The 23,880-nt window shown below is 31.0% G+C and overlaps 2 protein-coding genes across 2 annotated transcripts; one reads left to right on the top strand and one right to left on the bottom strand.

Annotated features, from left to right (window-relative positions):
• Positions 1–618: 618 nt before the first annotated feature.
• Positions 619–1,299, top strand: LOC130902129 (protein PET117 homolog, mitochondrial). Its single transcript, XM_057813987.1, has 3 exons — positions 619–866; positions 931–1,045; positions 1,105–1,299. Exons 1-3 carry the CDS (start codon positions 794–796, stop codon positions 1,238–1,240), a joined length of 324 nt encoding a protein of 107 aa, XP_057669970.1. The 5' UTR covers positions 619–793; the 3' UTR covers positions 1,241–1,299.
• A 718-nt stretch (positions 1,300–2,017) lies between these two features.
• Positions 2,018–21,466, bottom strand: LOC130902128 (uncharacterized). Its single transcript, XM_057813986.1, has 11 exons — positions 18,291–21,466; positions 12,916–13,215; positions 10,724–10,912; positions 8,737–8,898; positions 8,434–8,685; positions 6,985–7,186; positions 5,325–5,459; positions 4,988–5,148; positions 3,341–3,576; positions 3,052–3,283; positions 2,018–2,448 (listed from the first exon to the last, which is right to left on the bottom strand). The coding sequence occupies exons 1-11, from the start codon at positions 18,334–18,336 to the stop codon at positions 2,207–2,209; spliced, it is 2,157 nt and encodes a 718-aa protein (XP_057669969.1). The 5' UTR covers positions 18,337–21,466; the 3' UTR covers positions 2,018–2,206.
• Between the last annotated feature and the right edge of the window lie 2,414 nt (positions 21,467–23,880).

The following is a 23,880-nucleotide window of genomic DNA, read 5'->3' as shown; positions in this document are numbered from 1 at the left end:
GTGCATCTGGACGTCATCGGACGAATGTAAAATATCAAAAAGTACTAAATCGTTTTTTATTATTGTTAATACTAAAAGGCCTGAATCACATCAAATAGCCTCAAATACAATAATCAACAAATTCTATACACTCATAAACTGGCCTGCACTTGTCCAGTTCAGTCATATTTCGGTATATGCAATCAGTGTTTTATTTGATTTTTTTTATCTTTAAAAATCATTGACTCCATTTATATGATTATTAATTATTAGCAGTTTAACATATTTGTATATACAAAATATATTTCTTAGTTGAAGTCATCTTCTTCTTAAGGCTGGAAAGGTCTCAGCTGCCAGGGTTATTCGGCCTGTTTTTAGTTTGAACTTGTTAATATTGACCAAGTTGTATGATTTAAGTAATAGTAATTTAAGTTGAAGCATTTGAAAATTTTGATATGTTGTATGTTTTTACTGTTTGGAAATTTAAACACTATGTTCCATACACTGAGAATGAATCGTAAGCTCTATTCGTAGTCTTCAGAGAACTGTGGAGAGTGACAGTATTGGTTAGGTTAAGAAGCAGCTATAAAAAATGTACTATACTAATGATACTCATAATGTCAATAAATACGATGAAGTTATAAGCACACAAATCGAGAGTTTAAAAGTTATTAAAATAACAGGTTTTGGTAAATTGATTTTTAAATTTGAAATTTCCACCAACAAAGGAATGCGATGTTTTGAAACTCTAAATAAACCTAATTCTTCTAATCCGCCATCATCTGATAGATGATTGCGGATTATATTTTTCGTAATGCTCTTATATGTAATACCATTGTATAAAGAATATTCTTTATACCGTCACCATAGGCAAATGTCAAATGTATGTAAGTATAATCAACTCTCGATTAAAGTGTCAAACTTTTAACCTAACACTTTTACATTTTTTAGTTTTGTTAAAATTTGATCAATTAATGTCTTTGCAATCAAAAGTAGTTTTAGCAACAGCTTGTGTATTTTCGGCAAGTATAATCGGTTATGTACACTTTAAACAAAGTTATGATAGGTATGTTGAGTTACGTATTTTGTATTACTATTTTTGTAGGCACTTTTTCTAATTTACAGGGAGCAAATGCATTCTGGCGTTTTAAGAGACGTTGAAACACGACAAAGGAGAAAGCAAGAAAATATATATGTTCTACAAAAACAAATTGATCTTGCTAAACAGTTGAGAAATGAAGAAAATGGTAAAATAACCTGAGCAGTATTGTATTTTAGTTGTTAGTATATATTTTAAATAAATAATTTGGTAATGTTTAATTTATATGAATTCCCAACAGACAGCTAAATTGGCTGTAATTTGAATGCAAAAATACAATAGGAATTCCGGGATTCGAAAATATATTTAATAAAATATAATTAATATTATTAATATAATTGTGTATATATTAACAAACTTCAAGTTTACAGAATGTCAGCTAAAAATGCTAGTGAAATAATATCTGCCATTAGTGCCTTACAGCAGGTTTTGTAAGAATTGTTTGATTGCCATTTTAATATCCATACTATTGTCTGTCACCAGTTTTAAATATTCAAAGAATTTTTGTTGTCTTAACGTCAGAAATCACTACAACCTACCTCCAGGGTTCAACCTTGGTTCCTGGCGATTAGTTCAGACTATGGTTATATAGGGCAAATTTTTAAGTACCGCAGGTTATTGAAAAATAAGGCCACTTAAACAAAGATTTATGGGGTTTGATTGCCTCTTTTGGTGTCCATACCATTGTCTGTCATCAGTTTTTTTATATAATCAAAAAGTTTTTGTCATTTAACAGTGTAGTTTATTATATTGTGGCAAATTTCATGTACAATTGCTCTCAGAAATCACTACAACTTATCTAATAAGAGTTCAGTTCATTGTTATATAGGGCAAATTTTTAAGTACCACAGGTTTTTGAAGAATGAGGCAAAAACAAAGTTGAGACGGTAGTTGAACATAGGTTCAGAATTCTTGTGACAAAGTGTAGAAATAACAGAATTTATTATACTTACAAAACTGTATTCCATTTTATTTACAAACTTCCAGATATATTTCTAATTTTTTATACATCAATTGAAATAATTATATATTTTTTAGTGATACATTTTTTAAAATAATTTATGACTTGAATTGATTAAAATATTGATATCAGTCTATTCCTCTTAATATTAAGTTTATTTTCATATCTCAAAGAATATTTTCATTATCAGCCCAATGAACTCTTCTATTATCCAAATTGCTGGTTCCCAATCCAAAATTTTTATGTAGTTCTTCTAATGATTGCCGCGTGCACTCGTGCTGGTAGTACCTTTTGTATCTCCTTACTAGAACTATACAACCAATAATAAAAAATAATTGAACCAAAATCCATAATATTATCAAAGCGATTACCAAAGAATAATCTAGACATACTTCATTTGTTGCAAAATCTTGAAAAAAAAAGGAAAATTTTAATATGAAGACTAATATTTTTCATACATTACAAATTGGTATCCATAGAATCTACAACACTATGTATGAAATAATATTTATTAGCTGACAAAACAAATAAACACCAATATTTGCTCATCCGATATTAATAATTTTTTATTGTTGCACTTCTTAATGAATGATTGGGTTTACAACTTCACTAGACAACTTAAGAAGAAAGTTTTTTCAATCAAGTTCTTTATGCTTTCATTGATGCACCCATGTTCAGTTCTGATAATTAATTGGTTCTTATTGGGGTTTTTAATTACTTTGCTGCGTCATCTGTTAAATTCTATGTCCTCTGGGGATATTGCTTGTCACACATAAAGCTTTGTATTAAAATTCACGAACTTTTAAATTCAAATACCTTACGAATTGGCAATACCACTCAGTGTGAGCCTCTTGTTATTGGTTTGTTTTTAAAGACTTCAGGTTTGCAGAATAATCTCTACTACCATTCTCAGAGATTTTTTGAAAATTAGAAGCTCTCAACGAACATTTATTGCTGTTTGTTTTATTTTGTCAGCCAGATTATCAAAAATTGTATTAAATTTTCAAATTACCATATCCAGCAACTAGAATTTTATTATCTCCAATTACCAATCTATCAGATATATATTTATTGGTATCTCTTACTACCATGATATATTCAAGAGGCATTTCAAACATCTGACTAGATTTTTGTTTGTTATTAGTCGGGTTAATTTTGACTGCTGTAGTTCCATTTATAGTTTCGATTTTTGTAATTTGTCTTTTTCGTCGACCGTGGGATAATATATTTCCCCCACAGTTTATCTAAAAAAAATGTTATATAATTAAATAAAAATGAAATAATTTAATGGTTTAACATACCGGAGCGCAAATTCCTACACAGAATTGTATAATAACGCTAAATCTTATTATGGGAGAATTGGTGAATTTAAAAGCCTTAAAATTTGCCACAAGCTCTACATAATCATCAGTTCTTATTTTTCTTAAAGATGGAAATATATTGGGATCAGTTGGACATCCTCTGTCATCTAATAAAAATATAGATTCATCGTTTTTTTCAGTCATGGCTATCAAATGACTTGCCCAAATATCCAAATCTAAAATATTTTATAAACAGAATAGAAGACAAAATAAACAATAATTATACAGTGTGACAATTTAGATGGAAAAATCTGAAGTTACTAATTTTTTTAATACAAAAGACTTAATTTCCATGGACATCCATTGATGCAGTTTTGTGAACTCAGAATGAAAGTGAGGTTGAGGACATCATGTTGTCAGAACTTGTCATCGAAATAGTATTATTTTAGTTTCTTTCGCTGTAAGTAACAGACGGCTCCTTTCATTCCTTGAGCAGTGACGTCATTATCTGAGTACTTCTAAGATACTCACATAACTAAGTATCTCAGTTCACTTCATTTTGAACGGAAAAAGCTTTAGCTGAGAAAGTTTTTGAGTTTCATGTTGTCATTACTAATAGCGATTTGTTTTAGTTTATGAAAAAGTTTTGTAGTATTATACTATGAAGATTGAAATTGAATAAAATTATTGTTTTATTAATCGCATTATGAAAAATTGCATGAAATCTGTAAACAGCTTTTTACACATGTGTTTCTCATCTAAATGCACCACACTGTATAAGATATGTATCTTAAACAAAATTAAGACTGAAGGTAATTTAAAACCTAATAACTTGACTTATCTGTTTTATACTGCATTTTCCCATCAATAAACCTTCTCTCGCGAAAATTATGTAAACCTGTTTGGTGAGAATCTCCACATTTATTCCTTGACTACTAAACTATAGACTGGGCTGTAAGGAATTGGCATTTTATCCTTATTTAAGCTGATGTAATGGAAGAATATTTACAGTTAACAAAAATAGGTATGGAAAAAAATATTTCCAGTACAGCAACGAATTCTACAAACAAGATGAAGGGTTAGGAATGGGCAACTGCCTATCACCATTTATGGCTGAACTGTCATGAGTAATTTTGAAAAACAAATCAGTCAAGATTAGTATTATCCCAGGGTATGGTACAGATATGTGGATATTTCCTCATTCTCACATTCAACATTTTCAGATTCTTCAGTAATTAGGGATAGTAATAGGCTAGAATTTGATGTATTTAAGAAAAACATAACTACGTTCGCGTACATTCCGGCTGATTCTTTTCATTGTATCCAACATAAAATGGCCAGTTTACGTTTTTTGGTACATCGTTTATTGGCGGGAAAATTCAGAATCGAAACTCGTGTCAGACAGCGTAATTGTGAGTGTTGATATAGTGGTAGTGTAAACAGTAAGATATGAGTGGTAATTTTGTTTTGTCGATAAAAATTCCAATAGTACAGGGAATTGTAACGTGAACTGTCAACTTTTCTTTTTAAAATCATTACGGTTATAATTGGTTGAAAATTACTACAATATATTTTGATTTGTATAGAGTCTGAAAATTATATCAACAATTTAAAAAAAATTATCAACTTATGTGATCAATCACTTACTATCTGGTTTGTTTAGTATAATTTGTAGTTGAAGATCCTGACCAATTTGGGAATCACTTATTTCATCGCCAGTATGAGCGTCCACGACTTTCATTATAACATTTGGTACGGTAGCGTTATTACCTGGAATTATTATCACGCTTCCCCTGTTTGGTAACATCCTAAAAAGGTTTATTTAGGTCAGTAAAGTAAAGTGATTCTCATTTAAAATCCATTTTTTGGAAAACTAATAAAGTATTCCAATTTTCCAGATGAAATAGAGTGTTTCTTGTTGTTTAAAAAAATTATTATATTAAATCTATAAACTTTGACAATGTGAATAAATAAAGTTACTTACGGAGATACATGTACACCAGTACCAATGACTACTTTTGTTTCATTACCAAAAATACATCCAACTCGTATTAGTCTGTCATTTTGTGTTTGAATGTACGAATTATACTGAAGCAACAAATTTCCGGAGAGTAAAGTTCTAATAACATAATAGAAAGGTAAATATTCGTTATATCAAGTAATTCGTTGAGCTGAGGTTTGTTATGTTGAGGTTAGGTTGGTTTAAAATTCGTTATAAAGAGGTAAAAATAGTTTTATTCACCTCAAAATTACGTACTTATCGTATCACAAACAATTAGGTAGGTAACTTTATATAAAGGTTTTGAGTTGACAAAATTCGTTAATTAGAGGTATTTATACCTCTTGATAGTTGAAAATTCGTTATAAAGAGGTTGTTCGCAAAAAATGTTCGTAATGTGAAGGTATATTATACATTGATTCTTATGGACAATTCAAGAGGATTACGAAGAATTTGTTAAGTCGAGGAAGTCGTTATATTGAGGTACGTTATATTAAGGTCGCACTGTAAAAAGTTTTGGTAAGTCTTGTTGAAGAAAAAAATAGTCCTCATTCCGCCTTTACAAATCTGAAGTTACATTTCTTAAAAAACTGTAATGGAGTCATGATTTTCATAGCCTTCAATTTTTCTTGCACTTTAATGCAATTCTACATTAGTGGCTGATCAGTTTCATGATCATTTTTGGCTGTTATCAGGGTTAGTTATTTGTTGTATATCCATATAATTATAAACAAAAAGGGGTGGTTTTTAAGACATATGCCAAAATAATATTTAATATCAGCATGGAAATATAGGTAAAAGTTTTTTGAATAATTATATTTTACTACACAAAATACTTACTTTCTTTGGTTAACTATCTTATCTACTTTTTAAGGGACTGTAAATAAATGTGTCATTTCAATAAAAAGTGAAAAATCTATTTAGTATACAGATATGTTCAGCATAAAAATTCTAGCCTTCTCTCACAAGATTACCTTATTTATCTTGCACTTATCTAGCTCTTGCACTACACACTCCGCCATTGTTGACATGAAGGCGTCAGTCGGCGTTGTGCTACAGCCACGTAGACACGTCCGCCATTATTGATGCTCCCGCCAAGTGTGGTTCGTTTTCTACATGCTGAGGGTCATAGTGCTGCAGAAATCCATCGGAGAATGAGGCGCGTGTTTGGGGAAAACTTCATGAATAATGTGCGTAAATGATGTCGAAAGTTTAAAGATGGCCGAAATGATATGCATGATGAAGGGAGCCAAAGAAGCAAATCTGTCGTTTCAGGTGACCTGGTTCAACGAGTTGACAGAATGGTTAAAGAAAACCGCAGATTCACCATTACTGCTTTGTCTACGGAATTTCCAAAACGGTCTGTTTTGTACTCTATTGTTACTGAACGGTTAGGCTAAATTGACGTCAACTTTCTTTCAAGAGGATATTGAAAAGCTTGTTCAAAGATATGACAAATGTCTCCATCGCTTCCGTGATTATGTCGAAAAGTAACTGTTTTTGTTTTATATGAACTTGTCATTTATTTATAGCCAATCGGAGGTTGAAAAAAAGACGGCCCTTATATATATACATCTAAATAGTTTGTCTGATACGATTTCGAGTATTTTACACTGATAAAGTGATTCCGTGGAAATAAACTCACCTATTTACTGGTCCATCTGCTTTTATGATACCACATTGTCCAGTTAATAAAGGAATTTGTAATGATATGGCATTATATCCACCCTGTCCATTTGCCGAACAAACTGGATTATCTGAGAATCCTTCCATATACATTTTACCTTTAAAATTTATTTCTGGTTTGTAGTTTATTGTCATGTAAGTTTCACTACATGTCACTGATACTGGAATAAATCGGAAAAAATGAGCATATTCATAAAAAAATACATACATTAAACAGAAGCAATATCTGGCTGAAAACTTTTGTGTTTCTTTTTCTTTGTCCTTTGATTTGCTCATTTTTTATATAGATTACCGTCAGTTTTCTCTATTATTTTGATTAAATTCTATATATGTTCAGTGAACTTTACCAAGCCTCTATCTCATTTTATCCTTCTCATCTAATCTGCATATGATAGTAACTGAACAAAATTCAAAGGCTGATTTGACTGGGTATTTCAGGGGCAATGACCAACTGCCCCCCACAGCCTTAGATGCGTTGCTGAACCTGCCTTCCAGGATTATAAAGACAGACCAAATATGCAGCATGAACGACATACACATCCCATTGGAAGTGATAATCATTGATTGCCAATCATAGGTCAATAAAGCTTTTCCACAAGCTTAAACTGTGTATCTCTGGTATAAAGATGGTTATATTAGGAGCTGGATTGGACATTTTGCGACCAAACTCTACAACCAGAAAAATTACTCAACATTTTTCAGGTAGAGTTGCTAACAATAAATAAATGTTCTCAGGAGTGTTTGAATAGAAACCTCTCCAAAAATTACATTCACATACTCTCCGATAGCCAAGATCCTGAAAGCTATCGAGTACACATCAAGCTAGTGTGGGAGAGCAAACAAAGTCTAGAAGCACTAGCTAACAGAAAGAAAGTAGTAACTATACCTACCTAACGAACCTAAATGGAGAAACACTCCAAACCTAAGACAATCCCAAATATTCATAATAATATCAGTTAAGAAATCTGAGGAACTCATCGTGATGACCAGAAACGACTTCAAACTGGTGGTCGGCCTTCTAACAGATTTTAAATACCATCTTAACGATAGGAACGTACCTCGAAGGAAATTGCCAAAACAACTTCTCAAACAATCTACGAGATACTTTATATTAGGATGATGCATTGGTAAAATGCATGTAGATATTAATATTCCAGATTTACACTTTTATACAATTTCCTGAGTTGTCCAACTTACAACTCTGTCAAATCGATAATTGATGAACGCATATTACAGATCCTGATGATATCGATTCTTTTTTTTTAGTGACCTAGGTGTTGAAATATTTTCATTCGTGTTTTTGCATCTTCCCCTATTATTGATAATTATCATAAATGATTGTGATAATCGTGATTACGATCTTATAAGAGAGAGAGAGAGAGAGAGAGTAGATAAAAATGTAACTTACTGTTCAAACAATTCGCTTTTTCGTAATATATTGCGCCAGCAAGGTCTTGTAAAGAATTTGGACCATAAATTTTGGTATCTTCACTATGTAGGTAACACAAATTACCATTAATTATGGTAAATGATCGACAATTGAAAGGTTCAAAAATATCGCACATTTTTTGGCATTCTTCTTTAGTTTTTCGTTCGAATAACATATCTTTGTTAGATAATGTCATGTTTTCGTATTCTTCATATGCACAGAATTCATTTCCTTCAAAAAAATTCATTGCATTTTGAATATTGTATTGTTAATAATACATACTGTTTTCTATATTGGGGGAACATTGATTTTCGAGATATTCATCTTCATAATCAGAAACTCGAAAAGAACTAGGTAGTTGATGCCTATCAGTATTGCTTAAAATACAAATTCCATCAACTCCTGCATTATAGTTATTTGGTCCATATGGATATCCATCAATTCCTAAGAAAAAAAATTTAATATATTTACTCGCAATAATTAGATTAAAGTGGAAATAATATTGTATAAAAAGATAATAAAGCAATATAAAAATAAAATAGTTTATAAATATCTTTGTCTGCCATTGTTGGAACTAAAATATTTGCCTGGAATTTCGTTATGATTAACCGGTAACCCGATCATGAGATAAACGTTTGAATTGACTTCAATAACGTTCGGAAACTGATCGAAATGAAAGGATCATAGCTATATGATTTGTTCCTTTTTAACCTAAATTATCACTAGTGCCTTTCGGAATCTATGGTGGAAATTTCAAATTTAAAACACAATCTAAAAAAACCTTTCTTTTATTAATTTTTTCCTGCATAATATTTATTGATCTGTACGTATAATAGATTCTAGGTGTTTAATAATTATGATTTTTTAACAGTTATTAACAAGATATTCACTCACATGAATTTTGCACTAAAGCTGAATACTAATATGATGAAATGCTAAAAAGTACAAAAACCGCAAGCCTCCATCAATTTATGATTTTCAAGGTCAAAAAAACACAAGCAATCCCTCAGCTGATCGCACTTTTTCAATAGAATCAAAATATGTTTAAGACCCGATTAGGTTCCGAACAAGAGTAAACAATATCTGGATTACTTTTAGAACATTCAGATCATAATCGAGTTGATCTAATCATATTTTGTTCGACAACTCCTAATGATTGTAAATGAGATCAATTGATCGATAGTTTCTTTTGATTTATTTTTGATTTTAATTAAATAAAAACGGAATTATCGGTATATAAAGAATACCTATGATTGATTCTTCTGAGTAGGGAAGTTAACAGATAATTTTAGTTTGTAGCATATCAGTATTAAAATTTAGAGTCGTCTAATTCCAGTGTGTCTGTAAATCGCTGGTAATTACTCAATAATAATTACTAAACACTTAAAATAAATAAAATTACCTAATTAATTCTCATTGGTTTTTGAATTTCAAATTTTCACCGACAACAGAAAAGGTCGTTCAGAAACTGATAAAAAATTATGTTGTTTTAAGATTTGTGAAAGTAAATGCGTCCTTATACATTATGTTAAAACTGAATATTAAATAATAGATTAAACTCTAACTTAAACCAAGAAAAAACAAAGTTTCTCTATCGTGTAGATCATAATTGCACCCTAATTTTTTTTTGTAGTTTTCACCCTCGGAAATATAACCCGACAACTACGAGAAAAAAATCCGTTTATATTGGTTCCAAATTTCTATTATTTCATAAACAAAAATGTACAAAAATATCATGAAACTTCTGTGACGATAAGGTAAATATGTTCGTAATCGAATTGAGGCAGTTAGCTTGAGCTAACCGAAACTGCATTTACGAGTTCACCAAATAGATATCTTTGGTCCTTTTAGCAAAACTAAAACCATTTACCAAAGGTTATATTTTAAAAACATGAAAAATTTGAAAAAAAACTAGGTTGAAATCCTCAATGCCGCATTAGACTAAAAAGTTTAAACTACCCTTAGACCGGCGGTAACGTTTAAAACAAAGTTTGCGTCTTAATGAATACGGCGAACCTTTTTCTATCTTCTCACTGTAATTTAATAAAATGTTATGTAGATCACGATATAATTTAATAATAAACAAAGTCATGTCAATATTTAGATAGCGCGATGCAATATTTTGTATGTATATTTGGGTTCGGGTAATGTACGAAAAATGTAATGAGGAACTAATAATTAAGTGATTTTTAATAACTGGTACTAGTTATTGAATAAATTTTTCAAAATAACTCCAATATACTCAAAAGTTGGCGTACTAATGGATTACCTGTAGAAGAATCAGGTCCAATCTGTATAATAGTAAATTTAGTGGATCTACAAGGGAATTGGGTCTCATTCAGGCAGTACTGTTCACAATCAGTTCTTGAAATGGGTCTTTGTAAGGTTTTAGTATCGTTGCCTATTAAAGTAGCTCCTGGTATCCTATCAAATACCCATAGTTTGTTGCATGATGAACCTAAAATTAATAATACAATCTGCTAGGAAACAATCTAAAGAAAGTATATTGTAGAATAGATTTCTACTAAGTAACTATTAGTAAAAATCCATGAGGAGGAGAATCATTGTGTCAAATAATCCTTTTATGATGTCATACATTTCATTTTACATTTTTTTATATGTTATGTTTGGAGATTTGCCTAATCATTACGTGAATTATCCTTTTTATCAAGAAATTTTTTGTACTTGCTTTATCGGGTACTTAGGTATTTTTTTAATATCTACCTAGAACTAATGAAATAGATAATTGTAGTAATATACGTGTCTAAATATACTTTAAAGGGACCTTCAATTACAAAATGAAATTCTAAAACAATACATTCCGCTGAATATTTTGTTGGTACTCAAATATGTTCTGAGAATAATGTTCATATGTTCGAGTTAAGTAGAAATAAATATTTATAAGTGTGACCTTCGTTGTCTTTTTGCGATAAGTTTTTAGTTCAATAACGAGTATAATATAAAGGAAAAACAACCGTGGCAATAAACCACATACATCCTTAATAAATGGGACATTATTGTTTGTAAAATCATTTATGGAAAGAGTATATCAACGTTTTTGACAAAATATCTTTGCCTTCAATTATTAGTGACCTAATAGAGAAAATGAAATTTGGCTATCATGTATCACTTTCACTTGGAATTATCCGAAAACGTATAAGATTAATATAAAAATTCCTATTTGAGCATCTAAAGGAGTTTAATTATTACAGAATGTAGAGATGGTTTGCTGAATTTTTTGTTCTATTTTTATTAAATCATTGAATTTTTAATCTATTTTCGAATTAATGTGTTGTTTGCCCTATTTAGGACATAATTAATAGCGACATAAGTAATTTCAATCAACTTCGTATACAATGTTTTTTGTTTTTCGGTGTTTTGATTTTATATTCACTACAATATTTCACTAATATGTTATGTCCTTTATGATCATTTGGTTTTTTATTATTACAGAGTGTTTTTCATAAATTTTTCCTCAAACAGGATTAGCTGTTCTATTCTTATTATCATATTTACGAATTTTTAATCTATTCTTCGATTAATGTGTTGTTTGTCTTATGTAAATAGCAACACTTAAAGTTTAGCAATGTTGATTCTTTGTTTGAATTTTACCGTGAGGATTTCCATCTGCCCATAAATGTAAATTATGGGAATTCATAAAACCTTTTCATGTGAAACCAGTTTCATCAGAAAACAGTACTTTTCCAAGAAATGTATTATCAACTCGTTGTTTGCCTAGAAACCAACGAGCGTAGGCTTGCTGGATAATCCTCTACTTCCATAGCATGCACTTTTTGGATATGAAAGTGGTAAAGAATTTGCTCCTGAAGAATCCTGATGTTTTTATACCTCCTCTAAGTATTTTTGATGAATAATTAAAATTTATTTATTTCTTCAGAATGTCTCTTTGTGGCGAATAGTTTCCTTGGCATATACAACGATCTAAAAAACTAGATATCTACCAAACCATACATTTTATTGAGTTAAACAAACAGTACTTTTTGTTGAAAAATCGATTGAAAAATTAATTTTTGTATTCCTTCAAAGACACTACATGGATTTACGTAATCATCTATTAAAAATTCATAATATTCGAATGTATAATTTAGAAAATATACTTGAATATAAGTTCTGATTTGGCACCTTTAAAGGTCTATAACTCAGAAACGAGGGGTCGTATGAGATTTTTTTTTGTTATATCATTATTTTCAAGTTATGTGCTCAATCTCGAATTTTTTGCATCAAGTCACGGCACACCTTTGTATAAAGAAATATATAATGAAACGAAAACATTTTTGGGTGTCTTCTTTAAAATCACATGCATTATCAATATATTATATTATAATTTAGAGATAAAATATTCCCCAAGAAATGTATTATTTGACTCATCCCATGTCTTCAACCTTTAACAGTTTTAGATTTTTCTAGTGATAAGCAAAAGAATAAATGGCCAATCCTTACCTGTGACTAAACACTTTTTGATAAACCAAGCTACATTTTCATCAATAACTTGATCCTTATCGTCCACTACACTAAAATTACTGCTATAATAGTAACATTTTGACACACTGTAAAACAAAACGAAACTTGAGCAATCATCACGAGTTAGGCATTTCGCAATACATTCTGATGTAACAGGTCTTGAGATGATACTTGGATTCGATTGATGTAAAAGTCTGGATATTGTTGAATTAGAAGGCCTTAGGCCAAGAACTTTTTCGAATTTGAGCTCAGAAGGAGGGCAATTGAGCACACTGGCACCTAAAAAATACCAAATTAAACTTTATGATGTCATCTAGTCAATTTTTATTTTGTTTTATCCATATAAAGACTGTTTATTCTTAATTGTTGAATTTTACATTTTATTATATGAAAACGAAACAATTATCAATTTAAATTATTTATAATTAGATAGAAATTGATAAAATTAAGTAAGTTTTCTGGGTGGAAGTGGGTTCCAACTTATTTTTTGTTATAAAAAATTAATATTTCCAATATCTTTTTTGTTTATTTTTGCTGCACAATTAAAATAAAAATTTGACCTGAAATAGGAATACAAAAGTCAATTTTATTCATTTTTTGTATAGACTTTAGCCAAAAATGAAACCTAAGCCGAAAAAACAAATTTTAACACTTTTTTAGTAGATAAAAAAATAAAAATCATATTATTAATCCTTTTATTATTTTTATTTACCAAAAACATACTTTTATATACTTATTAAATCATTGTGAAATGCACGAAAAATTACAAATAAATCATGAAGCATGAATAAATAGAATCTTAACCTAACATAACCTATACAACATTTTTGAAAAAAAATTTTAGGAGACAAATCAGAGAATTTATCGTTTTTGGTATTTTTATTGGACAAAAGTGTTTAAATTTCAGCTCTTCAGACTTAGGTATCATTCTTATCTTAATTGCGTCGAAAAAATGAATAAAATAAAAAAAATTATTGAAAATATGAATTTATGATCAATATAGAACGGTAGCCATTTCCAAATAACAAGCAATTTGTTTATTATCTAATTTATAATTTTTTAAAATTATTTAGATAGCTTTGGAGAGTTAAAGACATCTTGTTGTACCATTCGTATGATTAGTCATCATAATTGTCGTCTTTTTTAATTTCAAATATTATGGAAAGATACAAAAAAACGTTGATTGTTATATAAAGCATATTTAAATATGTCTAAAATATTCGTATATTTAAAGAAAAACAAAAAGAAAAAAATTAAACTATTACAATCAATTTGTATTTACATATTTCTGAAATCAATGGACCTTACTGATTGCTGCCTTGGTATGATTTGCATAGATTTTAAAATTAATTCAATGAATTTCCAACCTTTATACTTTAACATATGGCCATGACTTCTATTAGGATACACTGCAATAAAAATACTATGAAGGATCGCAGAAAAAACATTATTGAAAACAGAACGTAATGAAAGTAACAAAATAAACGCAAATCAGTTAATTCCTACACACGTGAAAATGGAAAATCAAAAGTAAGTATAAAGCAAGAGATTGTATAAAACAAATTATTATGAAGTAATGAAGTAAATCTCCCTGAATAGTTATTTCTATAATTCGAGGGTAAAATAACAGATTGCCAACGCAGAGCAAAATGTGGCGAAATTTTACTTTACACTCGAAAAGCACACATAATTTTTTCTACTGTTACACTTATAATAATTAAAACAGTTTTTTATATTATCCTAGGTTATAATAGAAATGGATTATGATTTAACATAGTACTCTGACATTTTAGTTGTTATATTATGCATGAATGTTAAATGTGAAAAAACAATTGCTACAATTATTCATGCAATCGCTCAGTCCACTAATGAGAAATATCGGGTGTCCGACTGCTAGCAAGAGGAGCCCGTTGATGTAGCATTACTATTAGTCAGTTTAGTCAGTAGATCTGCTGGCGCTAGAGCGTAGGAGGATATACGAGGATGGTCTCAGTACCTGGTCACAAATCACCAAAATCTGGCGAATAGGATGCATGAGGTAGCAATTCGAACTTTAATTAATTAATTTTAGCCATTGGAATAACGGATGTGTGAGCTGGTTCAGTGTTTTGATGAAACAACACCTTCTTCTTAGTCAAAGGTGGCCATTTTGCTTGATTTCTTCGTTCAAACGTTGCAATAAGTTCACATAATACACGCCGTTGATAGTTTTTCCTTTTTGAGGTAGTCAAAGAAAATTATCCCACGCACAACATAAAAAATCGACGCCATGAACTTGCCTTCTTTGGAGCCGGTTCTCCCTTTTCAGTCCATTGTTTTGATTGTTCTTTTGTTTCGGACCCACGTTTCATCCATGGTTAAAAAACGGAGGTAAAATTCGGCTTTATTTTATCACATATCACCAATTTTTTTCACTAATGACGTTCACTATTGTTGGCTGCCAAACAAAATCTAAACAACGTGGCGTCTTCAAACTTGAAACATATGCTGTATACATTGTGTACTTTCTAATACAGTGGTATTTTTCATGCTTATATAGCAATCTCTAGGTCGGGACAGGTACTCCTGGGACTATCCTCGTACAAGAGAATATGTAACGCGGATAAGGTCAAGGAAATGATCGACAAAGCCAGAATCGTAAATTCTGAAAGAGTTGTAATAATGGACAGAGGTATCATAACTGGACTGCGCGCCTCTTATCACATGTCAAAGGCCGGATACCTATGGAGAAGTCACGAGGAGGTGAACTATTAGTTGATTTAACTACTGTCTTCACATGGGTATTTTCGATCTAACTAAGTTGCGGATAACGCAGACCACACGTTCTTCATATTTAGTCATTGGAACTTACAACAATAAAAAAGATCGAAAAAATCATTTTCGAAAATCGTAGGGATTATATTCACGAGAAGAAGAGAGATGGAACTAGAAACAATCTTACGGACGAGCAAACGAGAGAATTTGGTTGAGAACCAAACTACGTTAAGTAACAGCTAAAGAGACTACAGAACGACGAATAAACAGAACAACTGTAAATCAAGTAAAGAATAGCCATTCTGCCAATGCTGACGCAGGGCCAGGATAGAAAATTTGAAGTGGTTTACATGCCCCCACACACCTGCTGGCTTTGTATGGTCACTGATGGTGACTTCGTATAAAAAAAATGCTCCAATTATTACCTAAGATTGAAAATTGGACAACCGATTTAAATGGAACACGATAAACCTAAAATCTCCTATGCTAAGTGAATTGTTCTACTTTTAGCGTCTTCTATATATTCATCGATATTTGACTGAATGACGCATAAACTACTTAATAAAGTAGTTGCTGTTCGCCTGAAGCAGCAATCAGTGTATAATCAGTTTTTTTAAATTTATATCTAGCGATATCCATTGGAATTTTTGCAATAGAATTTCATCCCAACAATTTGATTATGGCAACGTCGTTTTATATATTTAAGAAAAAATCGACGTGAGGTTCAATTCAATTGAACATTAGTAGTACTCGTATTTCATGTATTTATAATTACTAATAATCTACAGAGCCAGTATTAATTATTGTGAATATGCGGTGTCTTTTCGTTTTCGAATTTTCACAATAATCATTGAGTCCTTCATATCGTCAGATCGTCAGTCATCTTAACAAGTTCGTTTTGTCGACTGCCTCCGAGAACATTTTTTACAGCAATTGATATTCATTAGGAGTGTCAATTCAAGAATTTGTTTATGATTTTTTCAGTAAAACTTTGTATTTTTTGGCTTCGTTGTTATCAATACTTACAATTACACTGTCTGATGCGCGTTTCGATAACCAAATTATCGTCTTCAGAGACACTTTACCTTCAGTTTCTGAAAACGAAAGCTTGGTTATCGAAACCCGCGTCAGTTAATGTAATTGTGAGTGTTGGTGTAGTGGTGGTGTTCACAGGGGATTCAGTATTATATAAATTGTTATAATATTGTTAGAAATTAATAAAGCCGATTAGAAGGGTTAATAAAGTATATAGATGCTAACTTGACGTTGTCATTCGTTGTTAGCATTTCACCAAATTTGATAAAATAAGCGAGCGACAAAAAATGCAGCTATAAAGAGAGAAAAAGAGAGAGAGAAATGCTTTATTGTCAAAAAATTGTTACAATTTGTAGGGAGAAGCTTGTAGAAACTAAAAAACAAACATTAAAATAACTATATGAAAACAATTAAAATAAAATTTCAATATATAGAAGAAAACGACAATGACTAACAAAATTATAGGTAATAGTTAGTATATAAGTCGTATATAAGTCGATAGTGAAAATTAAACCAGTATGCAGCATGCCCGGAATTAAATATTATTATTAGAAATCGTTTACAGAGTAGAAGTCACTTTCCAGTAAATATGTCCCCAAATTATTGGAAAATACGGGAAAATATGATATCGATTTAATTTCAATTTCAAAGTGATTGTGCATTTTTTTGCATTGTAAAATATTGAGCCCTAACTAATTATGAACGGGATGTAGATGGGTAAAAGTCGTGTTCCGGGTTCCTTAGTGGATAGCTGTGCAACGTCCTCACTGAAGTAACTCCTCTGGTATTTGTCTATCTCAAGATCTTTTATTAATATATTAATAAGTCATTTTACACGCCACTGTACAAAGAAATTATACTGCTGAAGTATTAGAATAGGCCCTTTGTTAAAAATTTGAGAGAGAAAACATTATAATACAACGTCACAAAAATTTGTTTGTGGGTTATACCTATTTGAATTTGATTTTGAATCAATTGTATTTGAATTTATATTTTTATTCATGTTTCTTGGTCTCTTCTGTTTCAAAATTAGTTTTGTCAGTAAGTTTTGATTTTTTTTAAGTCTTTATCAAAATATAATATTGACACATGAGTATCAAAATAAGACTAAAATCAAACTAACTTTCTTCTAATAAAAAAAATTAATTTTTCCTTGGTCCTTACATCTCAAATATTGAATTATTTGTAATCTTATTAGAATTTACAAAATAGAGCTATAAATTTTACTTAAATTATTTAGGTCTTTTTTCATCATTTATAGTTTTTTCGTTCCTACGAATGTGAACCATTTCTAGGAATTCTCTTTTTCGTGTATTAAATTCCGTTTAAAGAATTTTTGAAACTTTATAATTGAATTTATTTTTTTTTGATATTTCGTGGTTCGTTAATGCAGTTCTATTTTTTTTATCGTATTGATGACCTTTAAATCTATTTTCTAAATACTGACATGTCTGCCCTATGTAGACAGCGTCACAATTATTATTACATATTGTATGCACTTATTAAATAAAGTTATTATTATATTAAACGCATTTTTCATAAAAAATAAGAAAAATCATCCTTACCGAAAGTGAATTCAATAAAAATCAAACACCAAATAATGATAATCATATTGATAGAACGGACATGATTGGTACTAAATAGTTATATGGTACTATTCGAATAGTAACAAGGCGCGACGTTTTGATGAGTACCGGTGTTTTTTACGATGGTAATATATACGAGCGCGTCGTCGTCGGTTACCTACTGATGATTTACTCATTGATGAAGGATGGTATTTGGCGTCGATTATCACGAGGAAAAGTGGTGGTACCCATTACGATAACGTACGTTTTTCGTCAGAAGTTACGGAATAGATAATAGGTACCCAGTTAGATCTGTTGTTATCGATTTACTCATTAAGAACGTAAAGGTAAGTTAAGAAATAATTGATGATATGGTAACTATACGAGGCAATTTATTACGGACAGGTACCAGCAGAAACATCACAATTAAAAATTGGAATATTGCTGTTTTTATGTATCCAAATTTTAATCGGAGTTAAAAGTGAAAAGACGGAGCAGATGCGTATAAGGGAGGCTAAAATATGGCGTTTGGGTGCAATTTCTGAGGAGTCATAGAGCTCCAGAGTAGCGTCTACACTTTTGGTATTGCTATAATAAATTTATGTTTTTCATCTCTGTTATTACCAACTTTTGATATCATACGTTAGTATATACCTACCTTACCTTATCCACCACGACCTATATTCTGTCCTTATTTTTCATTTTTTAATGCACTTTCTAAAGCGAGGTTATCAAAAAAATTTTATTATGATATATTATCATATTTCTTTTTCTTCTTATTAACTTCTTTTTTACTATATATTCATACATATAAAAGATCATTAATTTCCTACATTATTATTATATATTGCCACTTCGTTTGGATTTTTTCTCCTTCCTCACCAGAGTTATTTTATATCATGCATGTGCTTCTTCTCATCTGGGTTCTTCTCCCGGTCTTTGGATTAGGGACATTTTCATATTGGATAAGATTTCAGTATTGGACCTGATATAGGAAAAATTTTCCTCTGCAGAGCGGGGATTTTGGTGATTTCTGGAAGAAGGTTACTCGCTCACTGTGTTTGTGTCCCCCTACTACCTCGTGAGGAATAAAAAATGAACCACAACACCGACAAGCGACGAGGTGGACTTTTTGAAAAAGTTTCACCTTATGCAACTTTCAGAGAGCTCTTCGTAGGCCGTCGCTTGCAACGGATTTTGGGAAAGAGACCGTCTAATAATTATTCAGGCCTAAATTTCATTTGGACCTGAGAATGGATTGCTAGCAGGATAAGAGCCTTTTGAGAAGGAAGATGATTTGGTAGTGTGCAATAAGTGATTGCTCTATATTCCATCATGGAACGGATGTAGGTTTTATACGTATGTGCTAAGCTAGAGAGGTGGGTTCGTCCGAATTTTTCTTGATGAGACAGACTCGTCTACGTACTCAGTCCAAATGAAGCAGCAGACCGGCGTGCCAAAACCTTTCTAGACATCGACAGGCTTCGATACTGTTAAGGTTGGTGATGGCGTTATGGCTAGACTGTTCGGGCCTGCATCCGAAATTTGGGATTGTATTGAATTTGGTACAAATACAGGCTTAGTAGGGTGTTTGCTGGGTTTTGGAAGAAGACTATTGGCCGATTTACAAAATCAAGGAAGGTATGAAAATAGCAACAGGAGCTGAATAGGCCGTAGATCTGGGGCGAGGTCATTTAGGTTTTTTATTGCCTGTCTAGAAATTTCTTCCCGCTCAGGAGCGAGGTTCCTCCCAGCTCGATAAGCCAATTGAACCATCCCGAAATTATTGTGAGAGGCCATCAAACGGACAGAAGACTAATTAACGACTTTCAATTGACTGGTTAATTAATACATTAAGCATGCAAAAGTCAAGCTAAAATCTCTACTAATACTGATTTAAAAATTTGTTCCATACAAACAGACTAAGGGAGTTGTAAAAATTGTTTTTAATAAATGAAAATAATTGTGTCTATAGCAGAATGTACAATTGATGGAATGTAGCGGAAAATAATTTTTAATTGGGAGAATAAAATACTGACGATGTGACGAAGTTATGTCACTGTCTTAAAAGTGTGTGGTTCGCTAACTTTTTAAATATTTTTCAAATTACTTTTTACTTTGTTGACCACATTTTTATCTAGAGAGTCTTCAAGCTAAGAAAGTACTAACGGTCTATTATTATAATGTAATTTGAATATTAAATTTGAAATTAATTACATACATAAATACTGTCATTACTTTAACATAGTCGAATGATTATTACGTTAAAGAAATTAAGAAATGTACTGATTCAGGGGTAGGCGTGCTTATACGGGAAGCGAATCATTTTGTCTTTGGAAATATTGTGAATAATGTGCAATTTTACTACTAAAAAGTGAAACTGATATTCAACTAAAGTTTAATCTTTGGATTAAGTTCTAGCTTGAGGCATTTTACTCGTCACAATTAAATAGACTATCTGTCATTTGTCACTCGAGAGAAAACAATAATGTGCTTATGTGGGTTTTAAAGTTTAATTGTTTAAGAAAGATAGATAAACAACAATGGATAAAGAACAAAAAAGATCATGTAACTTGTGCTTCTGAAGAAATAAATAGAAAAAGTGAAAAGTGAAAGGAACAATGTTGGAAGGAATTCGAATACACACCTTCTTCGTAACCGAATTAAGGAAATAAAGCTTGAGATAATGAAAACTGTATTTAGTTGCTAATATTGTATTAACATCATTTGTGATTTGTTTCTATTGATAAAGGTTCTCAATTCTCTGGAATCCTTTCATGTTTAACTTAAAGTCTCTAAGCTTTCAGATCGACTGGAAAGTGTATGTAGTTTGAGCTGATGTTTGAGGTTTGAAATCTACTTGAAAAATTTCCAATAAACTTGACTTTCCTTTAGCCTTTTCTGTTACAAAAGCATTGAAATGCATAAGACCATTCATAGTTACCGTTTAACGTCGCCGTCTGCCGTTGGTGACAGAAACATTTTCCCGTTGGCCGTTCGTAGGAACTTCGTATCAATACAAAAATAGCCAATCACATCCGTTAGCGTTTGTCACGTGATTTCGCCCAATGTTTCCAATAAAAAATTACCGGATTAAAAACAAAAATATAAAAATATATGATGCATAATAAAATTTTTAGGTTAACGGAAGTTTATGAATCAATAGACGTCAAACGGCAAACGTCACCCGCGAAAGAATTAATATGTTGGTAAAATTTCATGATCGTACGTGATATGAGGTTAAGTAGGATTCGTTATGAATTATAATGTGTTGTTTGTAAACATCTTTATATCTACACACTTTAACGTCGGACTAACATTTCGAATTGCAAATTTTCCCGAGAAAAACATTTGAGAATAAAATACAGATATAATAATTTAAAATATAATCTTGATCATTTGGCAGATTCGCAAGAATGTACTTCATAAAAAAAAGAAAAAACATAAATTTACTATCTTAAATTATATTGTTATAAGTAACGTTGGAAATGACCTGAAAACTCTTAATCAAAGCTAACAATTCATTTAATAATTCTCAATATAACGTTGACATCATGGTTGCTACGTCACATATCCAATTCCTCTCGTTTCTACTATAAAAAAAGCTGCCAAATGAATGCTATCAATAAAAAAACCCGGCTCAATAAGAAGGTTCGATTTAGAGCAGAGCAGACATTTGGTTATTAAACTAGATTTTTCCCTAAAATTGCAATTTACATACAATCAACGTAGCACCAAAGCGAAAAAGAGTTTGCTACAGAAGACCAAAAAGTTATGATGCGTTCCCACAAGGCGTGACGTAATTATCAGCGAACGACTCAAGCGTCGAATGATCAAATGTGCCAAAGCGTCAAAACAGTGCGGACATATAAGTTTAATGACAATTAAACCACATGTTTTTTGGAGCATTGCTGTATGACTCAGCTTTAGATAGATACACTGATAGAGATTTGCACGCAGCTGTAGCTTATAGAATAAGCCATGAATTAGATAATCTTGGGCTTGGATCAAAAGAATAAGTGATTGTAATATTGAAAAATCTAAGAAGCCCTTACAGTCAGGAGCCGAGAAAAATATCTGACAGTGGATATTGCAAGACCTGGAAATGGTACAGATGATACAAAAGTATTTTAGATTGTGCAGATGAACTGAATCAACGTTAATTTATTTCGTCGATCAATCTTTTTTGCTAATATAGTACAAAAAAGAGCTCATAAAGGTAAACCTTTCAACAACTAGCTCGTACATAGTGACCAGAAAGAGCGCAAAATCATGTGAATTTTAATTGATTTGTCAGCTTCGCATGTGTCACCAAAAATACTTAGCGTAGCTCACATCGTGAATCACGACCCGCAGAAACCCACCACTACTTTTATAGAAGTTATCCAATCAATCAGCTTCTCTGACTGACATTGGCTATTAAACCACAAGTAAATAAGTTTCTATCTATTAATGCATTTTGTATGCTTACTATAGAAGAATTAAGTTACTTGTATAGAAGCATTCCAATCAATCAGCAGATCTAACTGATATAATATGGTTGATGGTTAAAGTAAAAGTAGAATTGTGTGCTATTAAAATGGCATTAACCAATTATACTATCTTGCATGCAGTTTCTAGATGTTTATTTCGGACATACTGTATAATATCTACTCGTATGATGTCTGTCACCTCAAATTAGTGCTAATGAACTATCAAAAATAGTAATAAAACATTCATTTAAACAACGAACACACATTAACACAGATTTGTGATGATGTCGGTGACAAATGATGCATAGGACTTGAAAATGCAGTACAAGGCCGATTACATAATGTCAGTAATAGTAGAAGGAAAGGTAAATAGGTTTATGTGTATATTATGTCGACTGTCGAAACTATACTGGTGGTTTTTATCTTTTTACAAATAATAGTAGATACATTTCATTAGACTGGATCAAAAGAATGAAATTTTGTAATTTTTACATGAAAATCTATTTGATTATTAACTATGATGGAATCGAAATAATTTTAGTGGATCATTTGTAACTAAAATAATTCAATATTTATTTCCGGTAACCTATTATAAATTCTAAAGCATATATGTAATACTCCTATATGTATAACAGTTGGTATGCGAAAAAAACTCGCTACGTTATGATGCCGACAATATTCATTTTCACTCTCGCTCCAGATACTTTATCTATACTGCGCATGCTTCATGCGTGCAAAAGTTGCGCAGAACTAACTGAAGCGCTCGGAAGAGAGAGAGAGAGAGAGAGAACGATACACTATTTGTTTCACTTAGTTGGAGCACCTTCCACTTATACGAACTGTCTATTTAGGTGTATTAAATATATGTTCTGAAGGTGTATGGAAAATTTTTATCTTATCTCGTTAATATTTAATATTTACTCAAATTCCATTTTTTCATTTCAATAAAAATTATAGTTTTGGGTTTTAATATTTACTATTAATTATTGACATCCAGTTATAAAAAAATAATTATGCAAACTTTGGTCCTATTTCACTGTTTCATCCATTTATGATTGTATCAATTTCTATATAACAATATTTAGACAAAATAATAAAGGTTTCTGCCGTCTTCTACG

This window comes from Diorhabda carinulata, chromosome X (genome assembly GCF_026250575.1).
Source record: "Diorhabda carinulata isolate Delta chromosome X, icDioCari1.1, whole genome shotgun sequence".
Classification (NCBI taxonomy): domain Eukaryota; kingdom Metazoa; phylum Arthropoda; class Insecta; order Coleoptera; family Chrysomelidae; genus Diorhabda; species Diorhabda carinulata.
Note: the sequence above shows the minus strand (reverse complement) of the source record. Positions and strands in the feature narration are given on the sequence as shown.